The following is a 23,330-nucleotide window of genomic DNA, read 5'->3' as shown; positions in this document are numbered from 1 at the left end:
TCCACCCAACTATACCCTCATCCAAATCATTAATAAAAATCACAAACAGCAGTGGCCCCAACACAGATCCCTGAGGCACACCACTTGTAACCGAACTCCATGATGAATATTTACCGTCAACCACTACCCTCTGTCTCCTATCCGCTAGCCAATTCCTAATCCAGTTCCCTAGATCACCCCCAATCCCATACATCTGCATTTTGTGCAGAAGCCTACCATGGTGAACCTTATCAAACGCCTTACTAAAATCCATATACACCACGTCCACTGCCTTACCCCCATCCACCTCTTTGGTCACTTTCTCAAAAAACTCAATAAGGTTAGTAAGGCACGACCTACCCGCCACAAAACCATGCTGACTATCTCCAATCAACTCATTACTCTCCAAATAACTATAAATCCTATCCCTAATAATTTTTTCCAAAACCTTGCCCACAACAGAAGTGAGACTCACCGGTCTATAATTCCCGGGGAAGTCTCTGTTCCCCTTCTTAAACAATGGGACAACATTCGCTAACCTCCAATCATCTGGTACTATACCAGAGGCCAACGACGACCTGAAGATCAGAGCCAGAGGCTCTGCAATCACTTCTCTTGCCTCCCAGAGAATCCTGGGGTAAATCCCATCCGGACCAGGGGATCTGTTATTCCTACCACTTTGGTAGGAATAACAGATGTGTAGAGTATAGGGCTAACGGGAGGACTTTGAATAGTGTGGATGAGCAGAGGGATCTAGGTGTATGTGTACATAGATCCCTGAAAGTTGGGAGTCAAGTAGATAAGGTTGTTAAGAAGGCATACGGTGTCTTGGCGTTTATTGGTAGGGGGATTGAATTTAGGAGTCGCAGCGTCATGTTGCAACTGTACACAACTCTGGTGCGGCCGCACTTGGAGTACTGTGTGCAGTTCTGGTCCCCACATTACAGGAAGGATGTGGAGGCTTTGGAGAGGGTGCAGAGGAGGTTTACCAGGATGTTGCCTGGTATGGAGGGGAGGTCCTATGAGGAGAGGCTGAGGGATTTGGGGTTGTTTTCGCTGGAAAGAAGGCGGCTAAGAGGGGATCTTATTGAAACATATAAGATGATTAGAGGTTTAGATAGGGTGGATAGTAATAGCCTTTTTCCTCTGATGGAGAAATCTAGCACGAGGGGGCATGGCTTTAAATTAAGGGGTGGTAGTTATAGGACGGATGTCAGGGGTAGGTTCTTTACCCAGAGGGTGGTGAGGGATTGGAATGCCCTGCCTGCTGCAGTTGTAAACGCGCCTAGTTTGGGGGCGTTTAAGAGATCCGTGGATAGGTTTATGGACGAGAAGGGATTGGTTTAGGTTAGTGGGTCATTGTTTTGTAACTGGTCGGCGCAACATCGTGGGCCGAAGGGCCTGTTCTGCGCTGTAATGTTCTATGTTCTATAACTACCACCCCTTAATTTAAAGCCATGCCCCCTCGTGCTAGCTTTCTCCATCCAAGGAAAAAGGCTATCACTGTCCACCCTATCCAAACCTCTGATCATCTTATATGTTTCAATAAGGTCCCCTCGCAGAAGGACGTGGATGCTTTGGAGTGCCAAGAAGGTTTAACCAAGATGTTTCCTGGTTGGCAATGAGAAGATGTTGGATAAACTTGGATTGTTTTCACTGGAAAGATGGAGACTGAGGGGAGACCTGATAGAGTTCTACAAAATTATGAGAAGCACAGACAGGGTGGACAGTCAGAGGGTTTTTCCCCAGGATAGAAGTGTCAATTACAAGAGGGCACAGGTTCAAGATGAAAGGTTAGGGAGACAGGGAAAGCTTTTCACACTGAGGGTTGTGAGTGCCTGGAACACGCTGCCAGTGGAAGCAGGTGTATCATCAACCTTCAAGGTATATCCTGAGGGACACATGAACAAGAGGTCAACAGAGAGATAGAAACCACGTATCGGTGCAGGCTTAGTGGGCTGAAGGGCCTGTTCCTGTGCTTTACTCTTCTTTGTTAATAGTTAAGCTGCTTAATTTGTTTGAATTATATTTAAACTGTGTTATTAAAGAAAGCTTGTTTCACTATAAAAGATCCTTAATTTGTTGGTGGAATCATTCCTGGAAGGAAGTAATCTTTCCTTGCATTTATGCCAAAATAGGAAATTATTGGTGTCCCTCCAGCTGTCCTACTGTAATTTCAGATTCTGTTCCAGCACCCTAACACTTAACAGGAAACCAGTGTAGATTAATGATGAAAGGGCTAAGGGATGAATGAGACTTGATCTGAGTTAGGAAACAGGAAGCAGAGTTTTGGATCATTTGAAGTTTACACAGGGTTGTACAGGAGAGGATGGCAAGGAGAATGTCAGTATAGTCAAATCTAGAGGTCTAGGAAATCTACACTGAAAGAGGATATAGACAGACTAGCAGAATTGATAGATAGATGGCAGATGGAATTTCATACAGATAAATGTGAGACACATTTTGGGAGAAGGGGAAGCAATGTAGACTAATTGCATAATTCTAAAAAGTGTGCAGGGACAAAGAAAACTTGGGGTCCATGTGCACAGATCATTGAAAGTGGCAGGACATATTGAGAAGCCTTTGTCTGGCCATCACTAGAGGAGTATTGTGTCCTGTTCTGACAACTGCACTTTCAAAAGGATGTACAGCTCCTTGGGAGGGTGCAGAGGAGATTCCCCAGAATGGTTCCAGGGATGAGGGATTTTATCAACAATGTTTGGATGAAGAAGCTGGGGTTGTTCCCCTTGAAGCGAAGGAGATTGAGGGGAGATTTGATCGAGGTGGACAAGTTGTATCAGATTAAGGTAAGATTGACAAAGAAATGCTGTTCCCATTGGCTGATGGCACAAGAAGCAGTGATTGCAAAGGTAAGGTTTTGAGTGCTAGATTCTGGAGGGACATGGCGAGAAACTTTTTAATGCAGTGAACAGGACTGACCTAGAACTCTCTGCCTATGAGGGTGGTAGAGGTGAAGTGGGAATGACTGGTGATTTCCAAAGGCCATTTATTTACAGCATTTGTTGCTTTGATTCAAAAAAATAGGTGGACACTTGAGGGAAATAAACTTGCAGAGACACGAGGATAGCATGAAAAATGAGGGTAGGATGGGGGAATGAGGGGTAGGATGGGGGAATGAGGGGTAGGATGGGGGAATGAGGGGTAGGATGGGGGAATGAGGGGTAGGATGGGGGAATGAGGGGTAGGATGGGGGAATGAGGGATAGGATGGGGGAATGAGGGGTAGGATGGGGGAATGAGGGGTAGGATGGGGGAATGAGGGGTAGGATGGGGGAATGAGGGGTAGGATGGGGGAATGAGGGGTAGGATGGGGGAATGAGGGGTAGGATGGGGGAATGAGGGGTAGGATGGGGGAATGAGGGGGGTAGGATGGGGGAATGAGGGGTAGGATGGGGGAATGAGGGGTAGGATGGGGGAATGAGGGGTAGGATGGGGGAATGAGGGGTAGGATGGGGGAATGAGGGGTAGGATGGGGGAATGAGGGGTAGGATGGGGGAATGAGGGGTAGGATGGGGGAATGAGGGGTAGGATGGGGGAATGAGGGGTAGGATGGGGGAATGAGGGGTAGGATGGGGGAATGAGGGGTAGGATGGGGGAATGAGGGGTAGGATGGGGGAATGAGGGGTAGGATGGGGGAAGGGGGTTAGGATGGGGGAAGGGGGTTAGGATGGGGGAATGAGGGTAGGATGGGGGAATGAGGATCGAACGGGGGAATGAGGATCGAACGGGGGAATGAGGCTTAGACTGCACTATGGTAGACAGCTAAGTTGGACTAACAGAGATGAGTAGGTTGTCTTAGTGACGATGTGAATATACGGTTGGAAACCTATCTTGGGGGTCAAATACGGCATGAAGGTTATGAATTATCTGGTTCAGCTTTAGACAGCTGTCAGGAAGAGGGTTAGAGTTGGTGACGAGAAGTGCAGATTAATGCGTTCTGTTTTCTCACCATTAATGCTGCTCTTGTCCTGGTTGTCAGATGAGCAATTTGACAATGTAGAGGTGTTGATGGGTTGGGAGAAGTGGTAGTGAGATAGAGTTGGACACAGCGTACCAATGGTGTGTTTTCAGGTGATGTTACCAACGGGCTGAGGTAGATAGAAATAGGAGTAATCGCTGGTTTGTGGGAGTGGCAAGAGGGAATATTCACAGATATTAGATAGCTAAATATCAAAGGAACAAGGGCAGTGTAGTCCAATTCAGTTGGAGAACAGTGCAGACAGATCAAAAAGAGTGAGTTTATTCTTGACATAATCACTTAAGACTTTGATAAGAGCTACTTCGGTCTGTAGCAAGGGTGGAAACCTAGACTCAAAAATAGTGTTTTTGGACAGATTAGCAGAGATTTGGGAAATAACACATGGATTGGCTTTGGAAATGAAGGATAGAAACGCACTGTAGTTTGCAAGTACAAATAGGTGAAGAGAGGGTTTTTCTGAGAACAGAGTTGGTGGAAGTGGATTAGAAGCATGGGGTGGGTTGGTGGATTGTACCTAAGGAATAATTAATACTAGCAGCCAAAAAGGGAAACTGAGCAATCAACAGTTTGGTTGCAGTATCAGGTTGCAGAGAGCAGGAGATAGGATTGATGTGAAAGGTGAGGCCTGAGGAAGGAAGTGGAGTAGAATCGAGAGGAAGACCTGAGTTTACGGGGGCTATGGGATACTGCCCCAAAGGGCTAGGGGAAGCAGGGAAGTGGAAGAAGATGTTGTCGGTATAGACTCAATGGGCCAAATGTCCTCCTTCTGCACTGTAGGGTTTCTATGATTCTACAAATGGATGGTCTCAATCTATGTGATAATGTGGTGATGCCGGCATTGGACTCGGGTGGGCACAGTAAGAAGTCTCACAACACCTGAAGAAAAAAACAGTGCTCCGAAAGCTCATGATTCCAAATAAACCTGTTGGACTTTAACCTGGTGTTGAGAGACTTCTTACTTAATCTATGTGACCACAAACTCCACGAGTTCCTGGTCCTACTGTCACAGGTGCGAGTGGAGGAAGCAACAGGGGGTGCTTTGAAAAGATGATTTGTGGTAGTGAAGAGGTCAGAGAGTAAAAGAGCCAATCAGACTAAATGTTTGCTGTAACCTACTGCAGGAAACTCATGTTCATTCCATCCTGTTGCATCACTGATAGAAACGGGAATCATTGCAAAATCAGCATCACGATTTATTTTGACACAAAAATTATGAAAGCATTTTCTGAAACATCTCTCCTCAATCTCTGTCCAAAGCACTCCTTTCTACACAATCTCCATTAGTCTGTAAGCTGTAGTCCAGAATATAAAAATCTCGGAAACTACAGTCAACAGGTGCTTCTTGATCAGCTGATAGGAAGCAAAACAGGGAAGCAGCACCACCTGCAGACTGCCCTCCAAATCTCACATCCTAACCTGGAACTATATCACCATTTCTTCATTGTCACTGGGTGAAATAGCTGCAACTCCCTTGCTAACAACTGGGTCCTAGACCAGATAAGTACAGCTGTGAAGGAAGGCAGCTCACTATCACCTCCTCAAAAGCAATCAGAGACTGGCAACAAATTCTGGCTTTCCCAGTGATAGTTGCATCCCATGAACCAATAAATAAGTTCTTGAGTTGATGCAAGTATAGGGGAAGGTAGATGGACATGCCACAATTACCAGATATTGTCTTGTGGTCACCTCCGTTAATTCAATGCTTCAGAGCCGGTCAGCAGCTAAACCTTTTCTCGTTGTCCAACTTCCTTCAGGAATAAAATGCCACAAAATTTAGGCACATTAAGTGTTCTCACTAAAGCATCAAGTATTTCTCACCTCACTACTTCAAGCTTTCTCTACCAAAGACCCACATAACAGTGGGACATTCTGCAAGAACAATGTTACTAGCAGGCAATGTCACAATGGACCTATAGCAGGGTGCATTAGTTTTACTAACTAATAATCCAGAGCAAAGTTCAGAATCCCACCATGGCAGATTGAGAATTTAAAATCAGTTTCAATAACAAAATTGGAACTGAAAAAGCTGGTATCATTGAAAGACTGTGAAAGGTGTCAAGTTGTCAGAAATAAAACTGTTCCACAAACATCTCCTTGCGAAGGAAACCTTCTTCAACCTGTACATAAAACTGGATCACACCTAGTGGTTAATTTAATAATCCTCTGAAAAACACCACAAGCCACTCAATTCAATTAAAATAGGGTAACAGAATGGTCATTCAATACCAGCCTTGTCAGTACTGCTGCAATCCCAAGAAGGAAAAAATGAACAACATGTTCTTAGAGCCGGTTTTCCAGCTAACTCTAAAATGTTCAAAATTCTATATTTTTAAACAAAAGATTAATTTCCACCTAATCCCTGGGTGGCAGAGTTGGGGTGTTTCTCACTCAGTGATAGAACAAGCTTGAGAATGCAAACACCTCCACCTAGTTCATTCCCCCTCTCTATCTCAATCTCCCCCTCTGCCTCACAGCTATCTCTCCTTCCATCACACCTTAATTGCCCTCTGCCTCTACACCATTTTCACCCAATTTAGTCCACTCCCATTGGTTTTGTTTGACATTTTCTGGACAGTAGAGGACTGTGATTGGTACAAGACAGTTCATTGTCTTTGCCAGAGTATTCTAACTTAAGCTTTGTAAAAAGATTGCAGCTGAATAGTTTCCTAGGAATAGATTGCTCATTGATAGCACAAAGTATTAAAGGCCATAAAAAATCCTTTCTGCTTTCTGACTTCACAAAGATTTGCTTAAAAGTGGTTTCCGAGCTCAGATATGTTGGATATGGACGTCATGAATTGTCCTCGACATTCATGAATCCTGTTTATTTATTGGATTTTGGAGTCATCAGCAGCATCGTCAGACCAATTATCAGACCACTTGCTAGGAGAGCACCAACAGCACATAGCACCGACCCCTGTAAAGAAAAGACACAATCACAAACAGGGATTCCCAATTCAGCATCAAACACCCCCAGGACAGGTACAGCACGGGGTTAGATACAGAGTAAAGCTCCCTCTACACTGTCCCCATCAAACACTCCCAGGACAGGTACAGCACGGGGTTAGATACAGAGTAAAGCTCCCTCTACACTGTCCCCATCAAACACTCCCAGGACAGGTACAGCACGGGGTTAGATACAGAGTAAAGCTCCCTCTACACTGTCCCCTGCATCAAACACTCCCAGGACAGGTACAGCATAGGGTCAGATACAGAGTAAAGCTCCCTCTACACTGTCCCCATCAATATTTTTTAGCCAGTTTGTAATTCCAGTCCTTCTCAATTCAATGAGATTATGCAGAATCAGTGTATATGGGACTGTACCTCAACAGGAGTCAGTGTATATGGAACTGTACCCCAGTAACAGTCAGTATATATGGAACTGTACCCCAACAGGAGCCAGTGTATATGGAACTGTACCCCAACAGGAGTCAGTGTATATGGAACTGTACCCCAACAGGAGCCAGTGTATATGGAACTGTACCCCAACAGGAGTCAGTGTATATGGAACTGTACCCCAGTAACAGTCAGTATATATGGATCTGTACTCCAACAGGAGTCAGTATATATGGAACTGTACCCCAGTAACATCAGTGTATATGGAACTGTACCCCAGCAACAGTCAGTATATATGGAACTGCACCCCAACAGGAGCCAGTGTATATGGAACTGTACCCCAATAGGAGTCAGTGTATATGGAACTGTACCCCAGTAACATCAGTGTATATGGAACTGTACCCCAGTAACAGTCAGTGTATATGGAACTGTACCCCAACAGGAGTCAGTGTATATGGAACTGTACCCCAGTAACATCAGTGTATATGGAACTGTACCCCAGTAACAGTCAGTATATATGGAACTGTAACCCAATAACAGTCAGTGTATATGGAACTGTACCCCAACAGGAGTCAGTGTGTATGGATCTGTACTCCAACAGGAGTCAGTGTATATGAACTGTACCCCAGTAACAGTCAGTATATATGGAACTGCACCCCAACAGGAGCCAGTGTATATGGAACTGTACCCCAACAGGAGCCAGTGTATATGGAACTGTACCCCAACAGGAGTCAGTGTATATGGAACTGTACCCCAACAGGAGTCAGTGTATATGGAACTGTACCCCAGTAACAGTCAGTATATATGGAACTGTAACCCAATAACAGTCAGTGTATATGGAACTGTACCCCAACAGGAGTCAGTGTGTATGGATCTGTACTCCAACAGGAGTCAGTGTATATGGAACTGTACCCCAGTAACAGTCAGTGTATATGGAACTGTAACCCAATAACAGTCAGTGTATATGGAACTGTACCCCAACAGGAGCCAGTGTATATGGAACTGTACCCCAATAGGAGTCAGTGTATATGGAACTGTACCCCAATAACAGTCAGTGTATATGGAACTGTACCCCAATAGGAGTCAGTGTATATGGAACTGTACCCCAATAACAGTCAGTGTATATGGAACTGTACCCCAACAGGAGTCAGTGTATATGGAACTGTACCCCAGTAACAGTCAGTATATATGGAACTGTACCCCAACAAGAGTCAGTGTATATGAAACTATACTCCAATAACAGTCAGTGTATGTGGAATTTTAGTTCAGAAATAAGTGGCACCTTCAGGAGATGGAGAGGTTAAGTGTACCTGTAACAGAGATACACCTCTGCACACGTGGATCACAGTTCAATTCTAGCCAATGCCTGGACACAGTTACTCACCCAGCCACCAAACTGGGAAATCCGGGGCAGCACAATTCGCAGAATAAATTCTTCCACCCATTTTTTAAAAATCGCAAAGGATTCTGATTCCAAGATCTTCAAAACAGAAATAAAGCGGTTCCTTCATTACTGCTGTATATGACTGCTCCCAGTTCAGTTTAGATCACGACCTGACACAATCTGAAACAGCCTTCACCAAAGTTAGAAAGGGAATTCCCCTTCCAGCTTTGCAGTCAAAGAAGGAGGGAGTGCCTTAATGGTCATGTCACTAGGCTAGTAATCAAGAGACTCAGACTAATGGTCTAGGGACATGGATTCAGATCCCAACATATCAGCTGATAGAACTTAAATTCAATTACTAAAATCTGGAATTAAAAGCTAAATCCTCCAAACTGGCTCAGTAAGATACTCAATTGTATCAAACTGCTAAAAAGTCTCAAAGGAATGAAACAAGACAGACCACTCAGCGATGGCCTGAGCACCAGAAACAGTAATGGCAAGATCAGCTCTGTCAACTCTGCAAAGTCATCTTCCCAGGCATCTGGGGACTTGTGCCAAAATTGGGAGACAGGTCAAGAGCCAGCCTGACATAGTCATACTCACAGAAACATACCTGATGGATATGTCCCAGTAACAATCATCAGCATCCCTGAGTTTGTCCTGTCCCATCAATAGGACAGATCTGGCAATGATGGTGGGACAGTATACAATCAGGAGGGAGTTGCCCTGAGAGTCCTCAACATCTTGAACCTATTAAGTCTCATGGACAAGTAAAGCTCTTGCTGATTATCATCTACCATGCCACCACCTTCATATTTGTATGGTTGGGTCCAGTTCAGTTTCTGGTCAATGATAAACCCCAGGATGTTTATAGTGGGAGGGTTTCAGTGATAGTAATGCCATTGATTGTCAAGGAATGATGGTTAGATACTCTCCTGTTAGAGATGGTCATTGCTTGGGCACCTGTGTGGTGTGAGCCTAGACATTGTACAGGTCTTGCCACATTTGGATATAGACTGCTTCAGTATCCACAAATGGTGCTGAACACTGTGCAGTCATCAGCAAATATCTCCATTTCTGATCTTATGATGAAGGAAGGTCATTGATGAAGCAGCTGAAGATGGTTGAGCCTCAGAAACTTCCCTGAGAGACCCCTACAGAGATGTCCTGAAGCTGAGATGATTGACCTCCAACCATCATAGAGGATTGGTTGTCAAATAGGAGGCAGAGAGTGGGGGTCAATGGGTGCTATTCGGATTGGCGGTTGGTGACTAGTGGGGTGCCCCAGGGGTCGGTGCTGGGGCCTCAGCTATTTACCATTTATATAGATGATCTGGAGGAGGGAACCGAGTGTAGGGTGTCGAAATTTGCTGATGACACCAAGCTTGGGGGAAAGGCAAATTGTGCGGAGGGTGTGGAGAGTCTGCAGAAGGATCTAGATAGGCTGGGTGAATGGGCCAGGAAATGGCAAATGGAATTTAATGTTGGCAAGTGTGAGGTGGTCCACTTTGGTAGGAAGAATGGTAGGAAGGACTATTACTTACGTGGCGAAAAACTGCAGCAGGCGACGGTGCAGAGGGACCTCGGGGTCCTTGTGCATGAGTCGCAAAAACCCAGCCTGCAGGTGCAGCAGGTGGTCAGGAAGGCGAATGGGATGCTGGCCTTCATAGCGAGGGGGATTGAATATAAAAGTAGGGAGGTCTTGCTGCAGCTGTATAGGGCATTGGTGAGGCCGCAGCTGGAGTACTGTGTGCAGTTTTGGGCGCCGCACCTGCGCAAGGATATTTTGGCCTTGGAGGGAGTGCAGAGGAGGTTTACTAGGCTGATACCGGAGTTGAGGGGGTTGAGCTATGAGGAGAGGCTGAATAAACTAGGCTTGTACTCGTTAGAGTTTAGAAGAATGAGGGGAGATCTCACTGAGACGTATAAGATGATGAATGGGATGGATAGGATAGAGGTGGAAAGACTCTTCCCGCTCAAAAAAGACAGTAGGACTAGGGGGCACAGCCTCAAGATAAAGGGGGGGCAGTTCAGAACGGAGTTGAGGAGGAACTTCTTCACTCAAAGGGTGGTGAATCTCTGGAATTCTCTGCCCGTTGAAGTGGTGGAGGCTGCCTCGCTAAATATTTTTAAGAAGCGGGTTGATGGGTTTTTGATAAGAGAGGGGATTAAGGGTTATGGGGAGAGGGCGGGAAAGTGGAACTGAGCCACGACAGATCAGCCATGATCTTATTGAATGGCGGGGCAGGCTCGAAGGGCCAGATGGCCTACTCCTGCTCCTATTTCTTATGTTCTTATGTTCTTATCATAACCATCTGCCTTTCTGCCGGGTATGACTTCAACCAGCAGAGAGTTATCCCCTTAATTCCCACTGACTCCAGTGTCACGAGGGCTTCTTGATGCCACACTTAGTCAAATGCTGCCTTGATGCCAAGGGCAGTCACTATCCCTCACCTCTAGAATTCAGCTCCTTTGTCCATGTTTTAGCGAAGGCTGTAATGAGCTAGGAGCTCAGTGACCCTGGTGAAACCCAAACTGGTGTCACTGTGCAGGTTATTGCTGAGCAGGTGCTGCTTGAGGTGGGTTTCCTCCGGGTGCTCCGGTTTTCTCCCACAGTCCAAAGATGTGCGGGTTAGGTTGACTGGCCGTGCTAACGTGTCATGACAACACGACAGCTCAGTGACTATCACTGTTTGCTGTGCAGATACATGGATTTGGGCCAGTGTCTGCAGGAGTTTGCGCATTCTCCCCGTGCTTGCGTGGTTTTCTCCGGGTGCTCCGGTTTCCTCCCACACCCCAAAGATGTGCAATTAGGCTGATTGGTGTAACAAATTGTCCCTAAATTAGTCTTCCCTCAATGTGGAATGCCATAAGCATAGACAAAGGTCATGGGTGGAGGGGGAACTCATAATGTTAAGATGGCAGCGCGGGCTCATTGGGCCGAAGGGCCTGTTTCCTGGGCTGTTTTGTTCTTTGTTCTAAGAAATTGTCCCTTAGTATCCAGGGATGCGTAGGTCAGAGGGATTAGTGGGTATAATATGTAGGGATATGGGGGTAGAGCCTGGGTGGGATTGTGTTCGGTGCAGACTCGATGGGCCGAAGGGCCTCTTTCTGCACTGTAGGGTTCTATGGTTCTATGATTGATAGCGCTGTCGGTGACCCCTTCCATCACTTTACTGATGATCGAGTGTAGACTGATTGGGTGGTAATTGGCTGGGTTGGATTTGTTCTGTTTCTTGTGTACAGGACATACCTGGGCAATTGTCTATATTGCTGGGTAGATGCCAGTTCTGGAACAGTTTGGCTAGGGGAGTGGCATGTTCTGGAGCACAAGTGCTCAGGACCATTGCTGGAATGTTATCCGGGCCCATTGCCTTTGCAGTACCCAGTGCCTTCAACTGTTTCTTCATATCTCGTGGAGAGATTCAATTTGGCTGAAGGCTACATCAATGATTCTGGGACCTCCTATCATCCACTCAGCACTTCTGGCTGAAGATCATTGCAAATGCTTCAGCCCTTGTCTTTTGCACTGATGTGCTGGGCTCCTCTATTATGGAAGATGGGAATATTTGTGCAAAGAAAATTACAGCACAGGAAAGGTCCTCCAAGCCCTTGCTAACATGATGCCCTAAAAGAAAACCCTCTGCCCTTACTCGGACCGTATCCCTCTATTCCCTCCCTATTCATGTGTCCACTCAGATGCCTCTTAAATGTTGCTAATGTTCCTGCTTCCACCACCTCTTCTGGCAGCGCGTTCCAGGCACCCACCACTCTCTGGGTGAAAAATTTCCTCAGCACATCTCCCTTAAACTTTCCCCCTCTCACTTTGAGCCTGTGCCTGCTTGTAATTGACATTTTCACCCTGGGAAAAATCCTGACTCTCCACCCTGTCTGTGCCTCTCAGAACTTTTTAGACCTCTATCACATCTCCCCTCAGCCCCCATTTTTCCAGTGAAAATAATCCTAGTTTATTCAACCTCTCCTGATAATCAATGCCCTCGAGACCAGGCAACATCCTAGTGAACCTTCTTTGCACTCTCTCCAAAGCTTCCACATCCTTCAGGTAGTATGGGGACCTCCTCCAGTGAGTTGTTTAATGTCTAGCACCATTCAAGGCTGGATGTGGTAGGATTGCAGAGCTTAGATCTGATCTGTGAAATCGTTTAGCTCTGTCTATTACTCGCTGTTTGCCACACAAGTAATCCTGTTTTGCAGCTTCACCAAACTGACACCTCATTTTTAGGTATGCCTCATGTTGCTCCTGGCATGCTCTCCCGCACTCTACATTGAATCAGGGTTTATCCCCTGGCTTGGTGATCATGGTAGAGAGGGGGATATGCCTGGCCATGAGGTTACAGATTGGGGCTGAGTACAATTCTGCTGTTGCTGATGGCCCACAGCACTTCATGGATGCCCAGTCTTGAGCTGCTAAACCTGTTTAAAGTCTGTCCTTTTAGCAAAGTGGTGGTGCCACTCAACACAATGTGAAGATGGGATGTTATCTCTTAAAGGATGGTGGTGGTCACTCCTACTGAAACTGTCACGGAGAGGTGTCTATGCGGCAGGCAGGTTGGTAAGGATGAAATCAAGTAGGTTTTTCATAGAATCCCGACAGTGCAGAAGGAGGCCATTCGGTTCATCGAGCCTGCACTGACCACAATCCCACCCAGGTCCTATCCCCATAACCCCACATATTTACCCCGCTAATCCCCCTGATATTAGGGTCAATTTAGCATGAATAATCAAACAAATTTGCACATCTTTGGACTGTGGGAGGAAACCCATGCAGACACAGGGAGAATGTGCAAACTCCACACAGACAGTGACCTGAGGCCGGAATTGAACCCAGGTCCCTGGTGCCTTGAGGCAGCAGTGCTAACCACTGTGCCACACTGCCACCCTCTCATTGGTTTCTTTACCAGCTGCTGCAGTCCAGTCTAGCAGTGATGTGCTTTAGGACCTGGCCACCTCAGTTTGTGATGGTACTAAAGAGCCACTCTTGGTGATAGACACTAAAGTCCCCCACCCAGAGCACATTCTGCACCTTTGCCACCCTAAGTGCTTCCTTCAAGTGGTGTTCAACATGGAGGATTACTGATTCATCAGCTGAGCGGGGATAGTAGGTAGTAATCAGCAGGAGGTCTCCTTGCCCAGATACAGCACCCAGTCATTAGCCAGAGTGCAGTGAGCACCCATTAGTCACCAGTATTGTTTGATTTCTGCGTTATTGATTGAGTTATCAGAGTACTCACTGTTGGCAGAAACAGCTTTGCAAGGTGGAAGAAAAGAAAGATTGGGGCAACTTTCCCAGCTTCTGTAGTAATTCTCTTGCTGAAGATGGCATTCGACAAGCACTGCAGAATGTGCAGGGGGTTGGCGCTTTTCAGGAGGGGTCCGAACACCCTGCAACACAAACAGAGAAACCATGAGACCTCCAACTGACTGTGCCACTGATGCTGCGTTTGGATATGATGCAGTGAGTGAGATTCACAGCCAAGAACATCAGATAAACACCAGGTTTACTTATTTCATTTTGATTTAATTCCAGTTCTGTTTATGTTCCGTCATATTAAAGAAGCAATTCTACTTTTTGTATGAATCTTAATTTGACGCAATTTTACAAGTTCCATTCTTTAAAACTGGAAATATTCAGACTGAGACAGAGCTGAGTGATTGGTTCATTCTGTGTATGAGTGAAAGATCCTTTTTCTTAGACAGAGAGAATCTGCTAAAGGATCAGTTTGAAAATACTAAGAAGCTTCAAATTCCTGAGAGAAATATAAATAACAGTGCTAAGAAATTGTAGTAAATTTATAGGATGGCAGAGTGGTTAGCACTGCTGCCACAGCACCAGGAACCTGAGTTTCATTCCAGTCTTGGGAGACTGTTCTCCTCGTGTCTGCGTGAGTTTCCTCTGGGTCCTCCGGTTTCCAAACCAGGTGCTAAACAGTGTCCAAAGGTGTGTAGGTTAGGTGGATTAGCCATGATAAATGAGGATAAGATGGGAGGGTGGAACTCGGCAAGATGCTCTTTTGGAGAGTCGGTACAGACTCAGTGAGCTGAATAGCCTCTTTCTACATTGTAGGGATTCTAAGAATATGAATGAAAAGATTTAGTTTATTGTTATAAGCTGTTTATATAGTTTTGTACTTATATGTTGTAATCTCAAGGAGTTGGAGAAAAGATAATAATATTTAAATGTAAATGCACGGTTTCATATCATTGTTTCTTACTTGTTTGTTCATGTTTTATGAATCAAACTTCATACGATATTGAAGAAAGATATTAGCATAAATGATGTGGAATCTGTATGGATCGAATTAAGAAACAACAAGGAGCTGCAAACCTTTGATGGGGGTGGTATACCAAACTGTAGAGGTAATGTTGGGAAAAGCATTAGACAGGAAATCAGAGATGCGAGTGTTAAAGGAACATCTGTGATTATGGGTGATTTTAATCTGCATACAGATTGGGAGAATCAAATTAGTCACAGTACAATAGAGAAAGAATTTCTGGAGTGCATACGGGATGGTTTTCTGGAGCAGTACGTTGAGGAATCAACAAAGGATTGGCCATTTTGGACTGTGTGTTGGGCAATGAAAAAGGATTAGTTGGCTGTCTAGTTGTGAGAGAACCCTTGAGGATGAGTGACCATAATATGATTGAATTCTTTGTCAAGGTGGATAATGATGTAGTTGATTTTGAGACCAGGATCCTGAATCTCAATAAAGGGAACCATGATGTTATGAGGCATGAATTGGCCATGATGGACTGGGAAAGGAAAGACAGTGGCCCAAAGGCAGGCATTGAAAGAACAAATAGGTGAACTCCAGAAATTGTTTATTCCTGTTTGGCGGAAGAGTGGTAAGGGAATTGTGGCCAAACTGTGGCTTAAAAGGGAAATTAGAGATACTATCTGATTCAAGGAAGAAGCATACAAAATGGCAAGGAAAAGCAATAGGTCTGAGGATTAGAAGCTTTAAAATCCAGTAAAGGAGGACCAAGGGATTGATTAAGACGGGAAAAATTGAGTATGAAATAAGCTAACAGGGAACTTAAAAACTCACTGTAAAAGTTTCCATAGATATGTAAAGAGAAAAAGACTGACACAAACTAATGTAGTGCCTTACAGACAGAAACGGGAGCATACGTAACAGGGAATAAAGAAATGGCCGAGGAATTAAATTTGTTCTTTGCTTCAATCTTCACAGAGAAAGACATGAATAATGTACCAGACGTGCTGAGAGAAACTTGTTTTCATGAGAAACTGGAGGAAATCAGCATTAGTAGAACATAGAACATAGAACATTACAGCGCAGAACAGGCCCTTCGGCCCACGATGTTGCGCCGACCAGTTAAAAAACAATGGCCCTCTAACCTAAACCAATCCCTTTCCATCCATAAACCTATCCACGGATCTCTTAAACGCCCCCACTTAAGGAAGTGGCCTTGGAAATAGTAGATTCATTGGTAGATATTTTCCAAAATTCTTTGGACTCTGGGCTGCCTCCTACAGATTGGAGGGTAGCTAATGTGAGCCTGCTATTCAAACAGGGAGGTAGAGAGAAACTGGGGAACTATAGACCAGTGAGCCTAATGTCGTCTGTACTGAGGAAATTGCTAGCGTCAAGGATTTCACAGCTCAGCATTTGGAAGGCAGTGGTATAATCAGACAAAATTAGAATGGATTTACAAAAGGGAAATCATGCTTGATGAATGTATTAGAATTCTTTAAGGATGTAACTAGTAGAGTTAATCAAGGATGTGATTTATTTAGACTTTCAGAAGGCTTTCGACAAAGTCTCACATAACAGATTACTATGTAAAGTTAAAGCATGTGGGATTGCAGGTAATGTCTTGAGATGGATAGAAAGCTGGTTAGCAGATAGGAAGCAAAGAGTTGGCATAAGTCTTTTTCTGATGGACAGTCAGTGACTAGTGAGGTTCTGCAGGGATCTGTGCTCGGACCCCAACTGTTCACATTATATATTATTGATTTGGAAGAGGAAACTAAATGTATTATCTCCAAATTTGCCATTGAAACAAAGTTGGGAGGAAGGGTGAACTATGAGGAGGATGCAGAGATGCTTCAGCGTGATTTGAACAGGCTGAGTGAGTGAGTATTTGCATGGCAGTATAATGTGGATAAATGTGAGGTTTTCCACTTTGGTAGCACTAATAGGAAGACAGATTATTACTTGAACGGGTGTAAATTGACAGAGGTGAATACTCAGGGAGACTTTGGTGCCCCTGTGCATCAGTCGCTGAAAGTGCACAGGTACAGCAGGCAGTAAAGAAGGCAAATGGTACGTTGGCCTTCAAAGCAAGAAGATTTGAGTATAGGGATAGGGATGTTTTACTGCAATTGTGCATGGTATTGCAGTTTTGGTATCCTTATCTGAGGAAGGATGTCCTTGCTATAGAGGAAGTACAGCGAAGGTTTACCAGGCTGATTCCTGGGATGGCAGGTCTAGTGCATGAGGAGAGACTAAGTGAGTTAGAATAATATTCATTGGCGTTTAGAAGAGTGAGAGGGAATCACGTAGAAAGTTATACAATTCTGACAGGGTCAGACTGGGTAGATTCGGAAAGGAAGTTCCCAATGGTGGAGGGAGTCCAGACTAGGGGTCATAGTTTGAGGATTGGGGTAAACCTGATCAGGGGTAGGACTGAGGTGAGGAGAAATTTCTTCACCCAGAGGGTGGTAAATGTGTGGAATTCACTCCCACAGAAAGTAGTTGAAGCCAAAACATCTGATTTCAAGAAGAAATTAGATATAGCTCTTGGGGCTAAAGGGATCAAGAGATGTGAGGGAAAGGTGGATCAGGATATTGAATTTGATGATCAACCATGATCAAAATGAATGGTGGGGCAGGCTCGAGGGGCTGAATGTTTCTATGTTTCTAAACTTAACACAAAGTATGGTATAGACTCAGCCAAGCTCATAGATCACTGAGAACTAATACAAACAGTCCAACATTGAAAGCAATTAATGGACAGGTTGTCCCTTGCTCTTCACCAGAAGGCTACCTGAAACTCAAAGACAGGTGACATGAAGGTATGAGACGCAGGATCATACCATTTGGGAGTGCTTAGAGCCAAAATAATCTCAGGTCAAAAGAATCAGAAACAAAGGCTTGGAGCAATGTTGAATGGAGCAAAGTTGATGGATCTTTAAAAATGATGGGGCAGGACAGGGATACGAAAGTCCTGCCTACTTCTGATAGATCCTATTTTTGTAGGAAGGGAAAAGGGAGCAAGTGTGAGTCACACACGAGGAAAACCCAAAGGCAGCAAGCCCATTTGAACTTATTAATTTAGCTATTAGTGTCACAAGTAGGCTTACATTAACAGTGCAATGAAGTTACTGTGAAAATCCCCTAGTCACCGCACTCCAGCACCTGCTTGGGTACACTAAGGGAGAATTTAGCATGGCCAGTGCACCTAACCAGCACATCTTTCAGACTCACACACTAGAGCACCTGGAGAAAGCCCACACAGGCACACCAGAGAACGTGCAAACTCCTCACTCAAGAATTGAACCTGGGTCCCTGGTGCTGAGGCAGCAATGCTAACCATTGTGCCACCATGCTGCCACAGACTCCACGTTGGATGTTGTAAGGCTCTTAACCGGTAGTGTACAAGTCATGTAGTAGATATAAATGCTGTTGAAAGGCAGATAAGGTCTGTTTAATTGTCATGACCTAATGATTTCTCCATCCCATGCCCTTCAAACGGTATTAAAAATTGCTACAGGTGTTGGCTATAGTTTGTAAAAAAAAACTCTGCTAGATTGCTTTGATTGATATCTGTGGAGCAATTTCAACATTGTTAACATTTCCCTAATGGTATCCGTTATGAATTCTTGGTTGGGTTTCAAAAACTACAGCAGGGATTCTAAGGTCATTGATTGATAGCTATATGAGGCTATTAAAGGATTAAAATATGAACAGAAGTTTACATAGAACATAGAACAGTACAGGCCCTTTGGCCCTCGATTTTGTGCCAAGCTATGTCCAAATCCAAGATTAAGCTATCCCGCTCTCTATCATTCTGGTGTGCTCCATGTGCCTATCCAATAACCGCTTGAAAATTCCTAAAGTGTCCAACTCCACTCTCACAGCAGGCAGTCCATTCCACACCCCAACCACTCTCTGAGTAAAGAACCTACCTTGGACATCCCTCTTATATCTCCCACCATGAACCTTATAGTTATGCCCCCTAGTAACAGCTACGTCTACCCGAGGAAATAGTCTCTGAACGTCCACTATATCTATCCCCTCATCATCTTCTAAACCTCTATTAAGTCATTTCTCAACCTCCTCCGCTCTAAAGGGAAAAGTCCCAGCTCCCTCAATGTTTCTTCATAAGACCTACCCTCCAAGCCGGGCAGCATCCTGGTAAATCTCCTCTGCACTCTCTCCAATGCTTCCACATCCTTCTTATAGTGAGATGACCAGAACTGAACACAATATTCCAAATGTGGTCTCACCAAGGTCCTGTACAGTTGCAGCATAACCCCACGGCTCTTAAACTCAAACCCCCTGTTAATAAATACTGACACACTAAAAGCCTTCTTCATGGCTCTATCCTCTTGAGTGGCAACCTTCAGAGATCTGTGGATATGAATCCCAAGATCTCTCTGTTCCTCCACATTCCTCAGAACCCTGCCGTTGATCCTGTAATCCACACTCAAGTTTGTCCTACCAAAATGAATCACCTTGCACTTATCAGGGTTAAACTCCATCTGCCACTTCTCTGCCCAGCTCTGCATCCTATCAATGTCTCTTTGCAGCCTACAACAGCCCTCCACCTCATCTTGGTGTCATCAGGAAATTTACAAACCCATCCTTCAGCCCCTTCTTCCAAGTCATTGATAAAAATCACAAATAGCAGAGGACCCAGCACTGATCCCTGTGGTACACTGCTGGTAACTGGCCTCCAGTCTGAAAATTTTCCATCCGTCGCCACCCTCTGTCTTCTATGAGACAGCCTGTTACTTAGCCAATTGGCCAAATTTCCTTCTATCCTACACCTTACTTTCTTCATGAGCCTACCATGGGGAAGCTTACCAAACGCCTTACTAAAATCCATGTATACGACATCAACTGCTCTACCTTTGTCTACACACTTAGTTACCTCCTCAAAGAATTCAATCAAATTTGTGAGGCAGGACTTATCCCTCACGAAACTGTGCTGACTATCCCGGATTAAACTGCATCTTTCCAAATGGTCATAAATCCTATCTCTTAGAACCCTTTCCATTAACTTACTGACCACCAAAGTAAGACTGGCCTATAATTACCAGGGTCATTCCTATTTCCTTTCTTGAAGAGAGGAACAACATTCACCATTCTCTAGTCCTCTGGCACAATCCCCATAGATAGTGAGGAACGAAAGATCAAAGCTAAAAGCTCCGCAATCTCATCCCTTGCCTCTCAAAGTATCCTAGGATGTATCCCATCTGGCCCAGGGGACAAGTTTGTTTGTTCTTATAACAAATTAACCACTTGAGGAGACTTAGAAGCTTTGATGCTTTCATGAATGGGAGTTTTTTTGATTAGTGTGTCTGCATAGACTTGTAGAAGTTTATTTTATTTTCTCTCCATGTGGTTCCTGAGGACTTACCATAGAAGGTACTGGCCAAGTGACTATAGAGTTGACATGGAGGGATCACAGAAAAATTGTTTGCGGATGAGGGCATGTGAGAGGTGACGACCGGAGGACTAAACAGCTTCTAAAATAAGTGAGAATAATAAGAGGTTATGAGAAGTTCCAGAGGACCGAGACAGGCCTTCCAACGTGGCACACACCCACCTCTAGAACAAGGCCGCCTCCAGGGTCAGTGGGCTTTTTTAAATTCATTAATGGGGCATGGATGTCACTGGCTGGCCAGCATTTATTGCCTATCTCTAGTTGCCCTTGTTCAGAGGGCAGCTAGAATCAACCACATTGCTGTGGCTCTGGAGTCACATGTAGGCCAGACTGGGTAAGGATGGCTGATTTCCTTCCCTAAAGGACATTAATGAACCAGATGGGTTTTTACTACAATCGACAATGGTTTCATGGTCATCGTTAGATTCTTAGTTCCAGATGTTTATTTTACTGAATCTAAATTCCAACATCTGCTGTGGTGGGATTTGAACCCGGGCCCCCAGAACATGAGCTGAGTTTCTGGATTAATATTCTAGCGGTAATCTTACCAGGCCATCGTCTCCCCAGCTTCATCCCACATCGCCCCTAAAATCCTGCAATCTGGGCTACTTTCCACCGAAGCGGGTCTGGTGATTTGGGATATTTCCTCATTTGAGTGACTGCCCTCAGAGCCAAAAGCCAGTCAAAAATGTCAAATCCCTAAAAACAATCAGCATGCCATACACCTACTGTTTGAATTCGGGATCCTGTGTTATACAATGTTCAATCTTGTCCAAATATTGTAATGCTTTTTCCAAGTCCAGCACTGTGCCTCGTTCTTCCTCTGTGCTACTGAGAACTCTCCTGGACATCTCAGTCTCAGCTGCTGCTCCAGGAATCGGACGTTCCTTTCCCCTGACATAGCTGAAAAGGAGAAATTAACAGAACTTATAAAGGACCAAGGCAGAGAGTTTTAAATGATGTACAGTCCACGGTGACACCCGATACATTCAGGCTCTAACTGCTACTTGGTGAAGTGACATCATAGAACATATAACGCTACAGCACAAACAGGCCCTTTGGCCCACAAGTTGTGCCAATCATATCCCTACCTACCAGGCCTATCTGTAACTCTCAATCCCATTAAATCCCATGTACTCATCCAGAAGTCTCTTAAAAGACCCCAGTGAGTTTGCCTCTACCACCACCGACGGCAGCCGATTCCACTCACTCACCACCCTCTGAGTGAAAAACTTACCCCTGACATCTCCTCTGTACTTGCTTCCCAGCACCTTAAACCTGTGTCCTGTCGTAACGACCATTTCAGCCCTGGGAAATAGCCTCTGTGAATCCATCCTATCTATACCTCTCCACATCTTATAAACCTCTATCAGGTCACCTCTCAACCTTCGTCTCTCCAGGGAGAAGAGACCTAGCTCCCTCAACTTATCTTCATAAGGCATGCCTCCCAATCCAGGCAACATCCTTGTAAATCTCCTCTGCACCCTCTCAATAGCTTCCACATCCTTCTTGTAGTGAGGCAACCAGAACTGCGCACAGCACTCCAAGTGGGATCTGACAAGGGTCTTATAAAGTTGCAGCATTATCTCCCGACTCCTAAACTCAATCCCTCGATTAATGAAGACTAGCACACCATACACCTTCTTGACCATATCCTCCACCTGCGAGGCCGATTTAAGAGTCCTGTGGACCCGGACCCCAAGATCCTTCTGTTCCTCAACACTGCTAACAGTCCTACCCTTGATATTATACTTCATCCCATTGGACCTGCCAAAATGGACCACTACACATTCATCCGCATTGAAGTCCATCTGCCACTTCTCCGCCCAGTCTTGCATCCTATCTATGTCTCGCTGCAACTTCTGACATCCCTCCAGACTATCCACTAACACCACCAACCTTCGTGTCGTCGGCAAACTTACTAACCCATCCCTCCACTTCCTCATCCAGGTCATTTATGAAAATGACAAACAGATCCCTGGGGGCACTCCACTGGTGACCAACCTCCAATCAGAAAAAGACCCATCCACAACCACTCTGCCTTCTGCAGGCAAGCCAGTTCTGGATCCACAAGGCAACAGCCCCCTGGATCCCATGCCCTCTCACCATTTCAAGAAGTCTTGCATGGGGGACCTTATCAAACACCTTGCTGAAGTCCATGTAAACCATATCCACCGCTCTTCCTTCGTCACTGTGTTCAGTCACATTTTCAAAGAACTCAACTAGGCTCGTAAGGCACGACCTGCTCTTGACAAAGTCGTGCTGACTATTTCTGATCATACTAAACTTCTCTAAATGTTCATAAATCCTGTCCCTCAGTATCCTCTCCATCAACTTAGCAACCACTGAGGTCAGACTCACCGGTTGGTAATTTCCCAGGCTATCCCTGTTCCCTTTCTTGAAAATAGGAACCACATCCACAATCCTCCCGTCTCCATCGACGACGCAAAGATCATCGCCAGGGGCTCTGTAATCTCTTCCCTCGCCTTCCACAGTAACCTGGGGTACATCCCATCTGGTCCTGGCGACTTGTCTATCTTGATAGAATTTAAAAGTTCCAACACAACATCCACATACTCAATCTTTTCAGTCTGCCGCAAATCTGCAGTACAACCTCCCAGATCACTTTCCACCGTGAATACCAAGGCAAAGTACTCATTAAGCACCCCTGCCATTTACATAATGGCAGGGGTGAATACATTTCTTCCGGTTCCACACAGACTTTTCCCCCTTCACCTTTTATAGGTCCTATCCCTTCACTTCTCATCCTTTTACCTTTGCATATTTGGAGAACGCCTTGGGCTTCTCCTTAATCTTGCCTGCAAAGGCCTTCTCATGACCCCTTCTGGCTCTCCTAATTTCCTTTTTAAGCTTGTTCCTACAACCTGTATACTCCTCTAGATCCTTAACATCTCCTGGCTCTCTGAACCTTTTGTATACCTTCCTTTTCTTCCTGACTAGATTTATCACAGCCTTT

General features: G+C 45.0%; 1 protein-coding gene across 1 annotated transcript in view; it reads right to left on the bottom strand.

Annotated features, from left to right (window-relative positions):
* Window positions 1-5,147: 5,147 nt before the first annotated feature.
* Window positions 5,148-23,330, bottom strand: part of LOC145338815 (uncharacterized) — a 61,087-nt gene continuing 42,904 nt past the window's right edge. Inside the window, exons 8-11 of the mRNA XM_080183226.1 lie at window positions 21,083-21,256; window positions 13,951-14,101; window positions 8,699-8,794; window positions 5,148-6,895 (exon numbers count right to left, since the gene is read on the bottom strand). Coding sequence (XP_080039352.1) covers window positions 6,803-6,895; window positions 8,699-8,794; window positions 13,951-14,101; window positions 21,083-21,256 — 514 coding nt within the window. The 3' untranslated portion in view covers window positions 5,148-6,802. The remainder of the gene's footprint in view (window positions 6,896-8,698; window positions 8,795-13,950; window positions 14,102-21,082; window positions 21,257-23,330) is intronic.

The sequence above is a fragment of the Carcharhinus amblyrhynchos genome, unplaced genomic scaffold (genome assembly GCF_965287045.1).
Source record: "Carcharhinus amblyrhynchos unplaced genomic scaffold, sCarAmb.v2.hapA chromosome_186, whole genome shotgun sequence".
NCBI lineage: Eukaryota > Metazoa > Chordata > Chondrichthyes > Carcharhiniformes > Carcharhinidae > Carcharhinus > Carcharhinus amblyrhynchos.
Note: the sequence above shows the minus strand (reverse complement) of the source record. Positions and strands in the feature narration are given on the sequence as shown.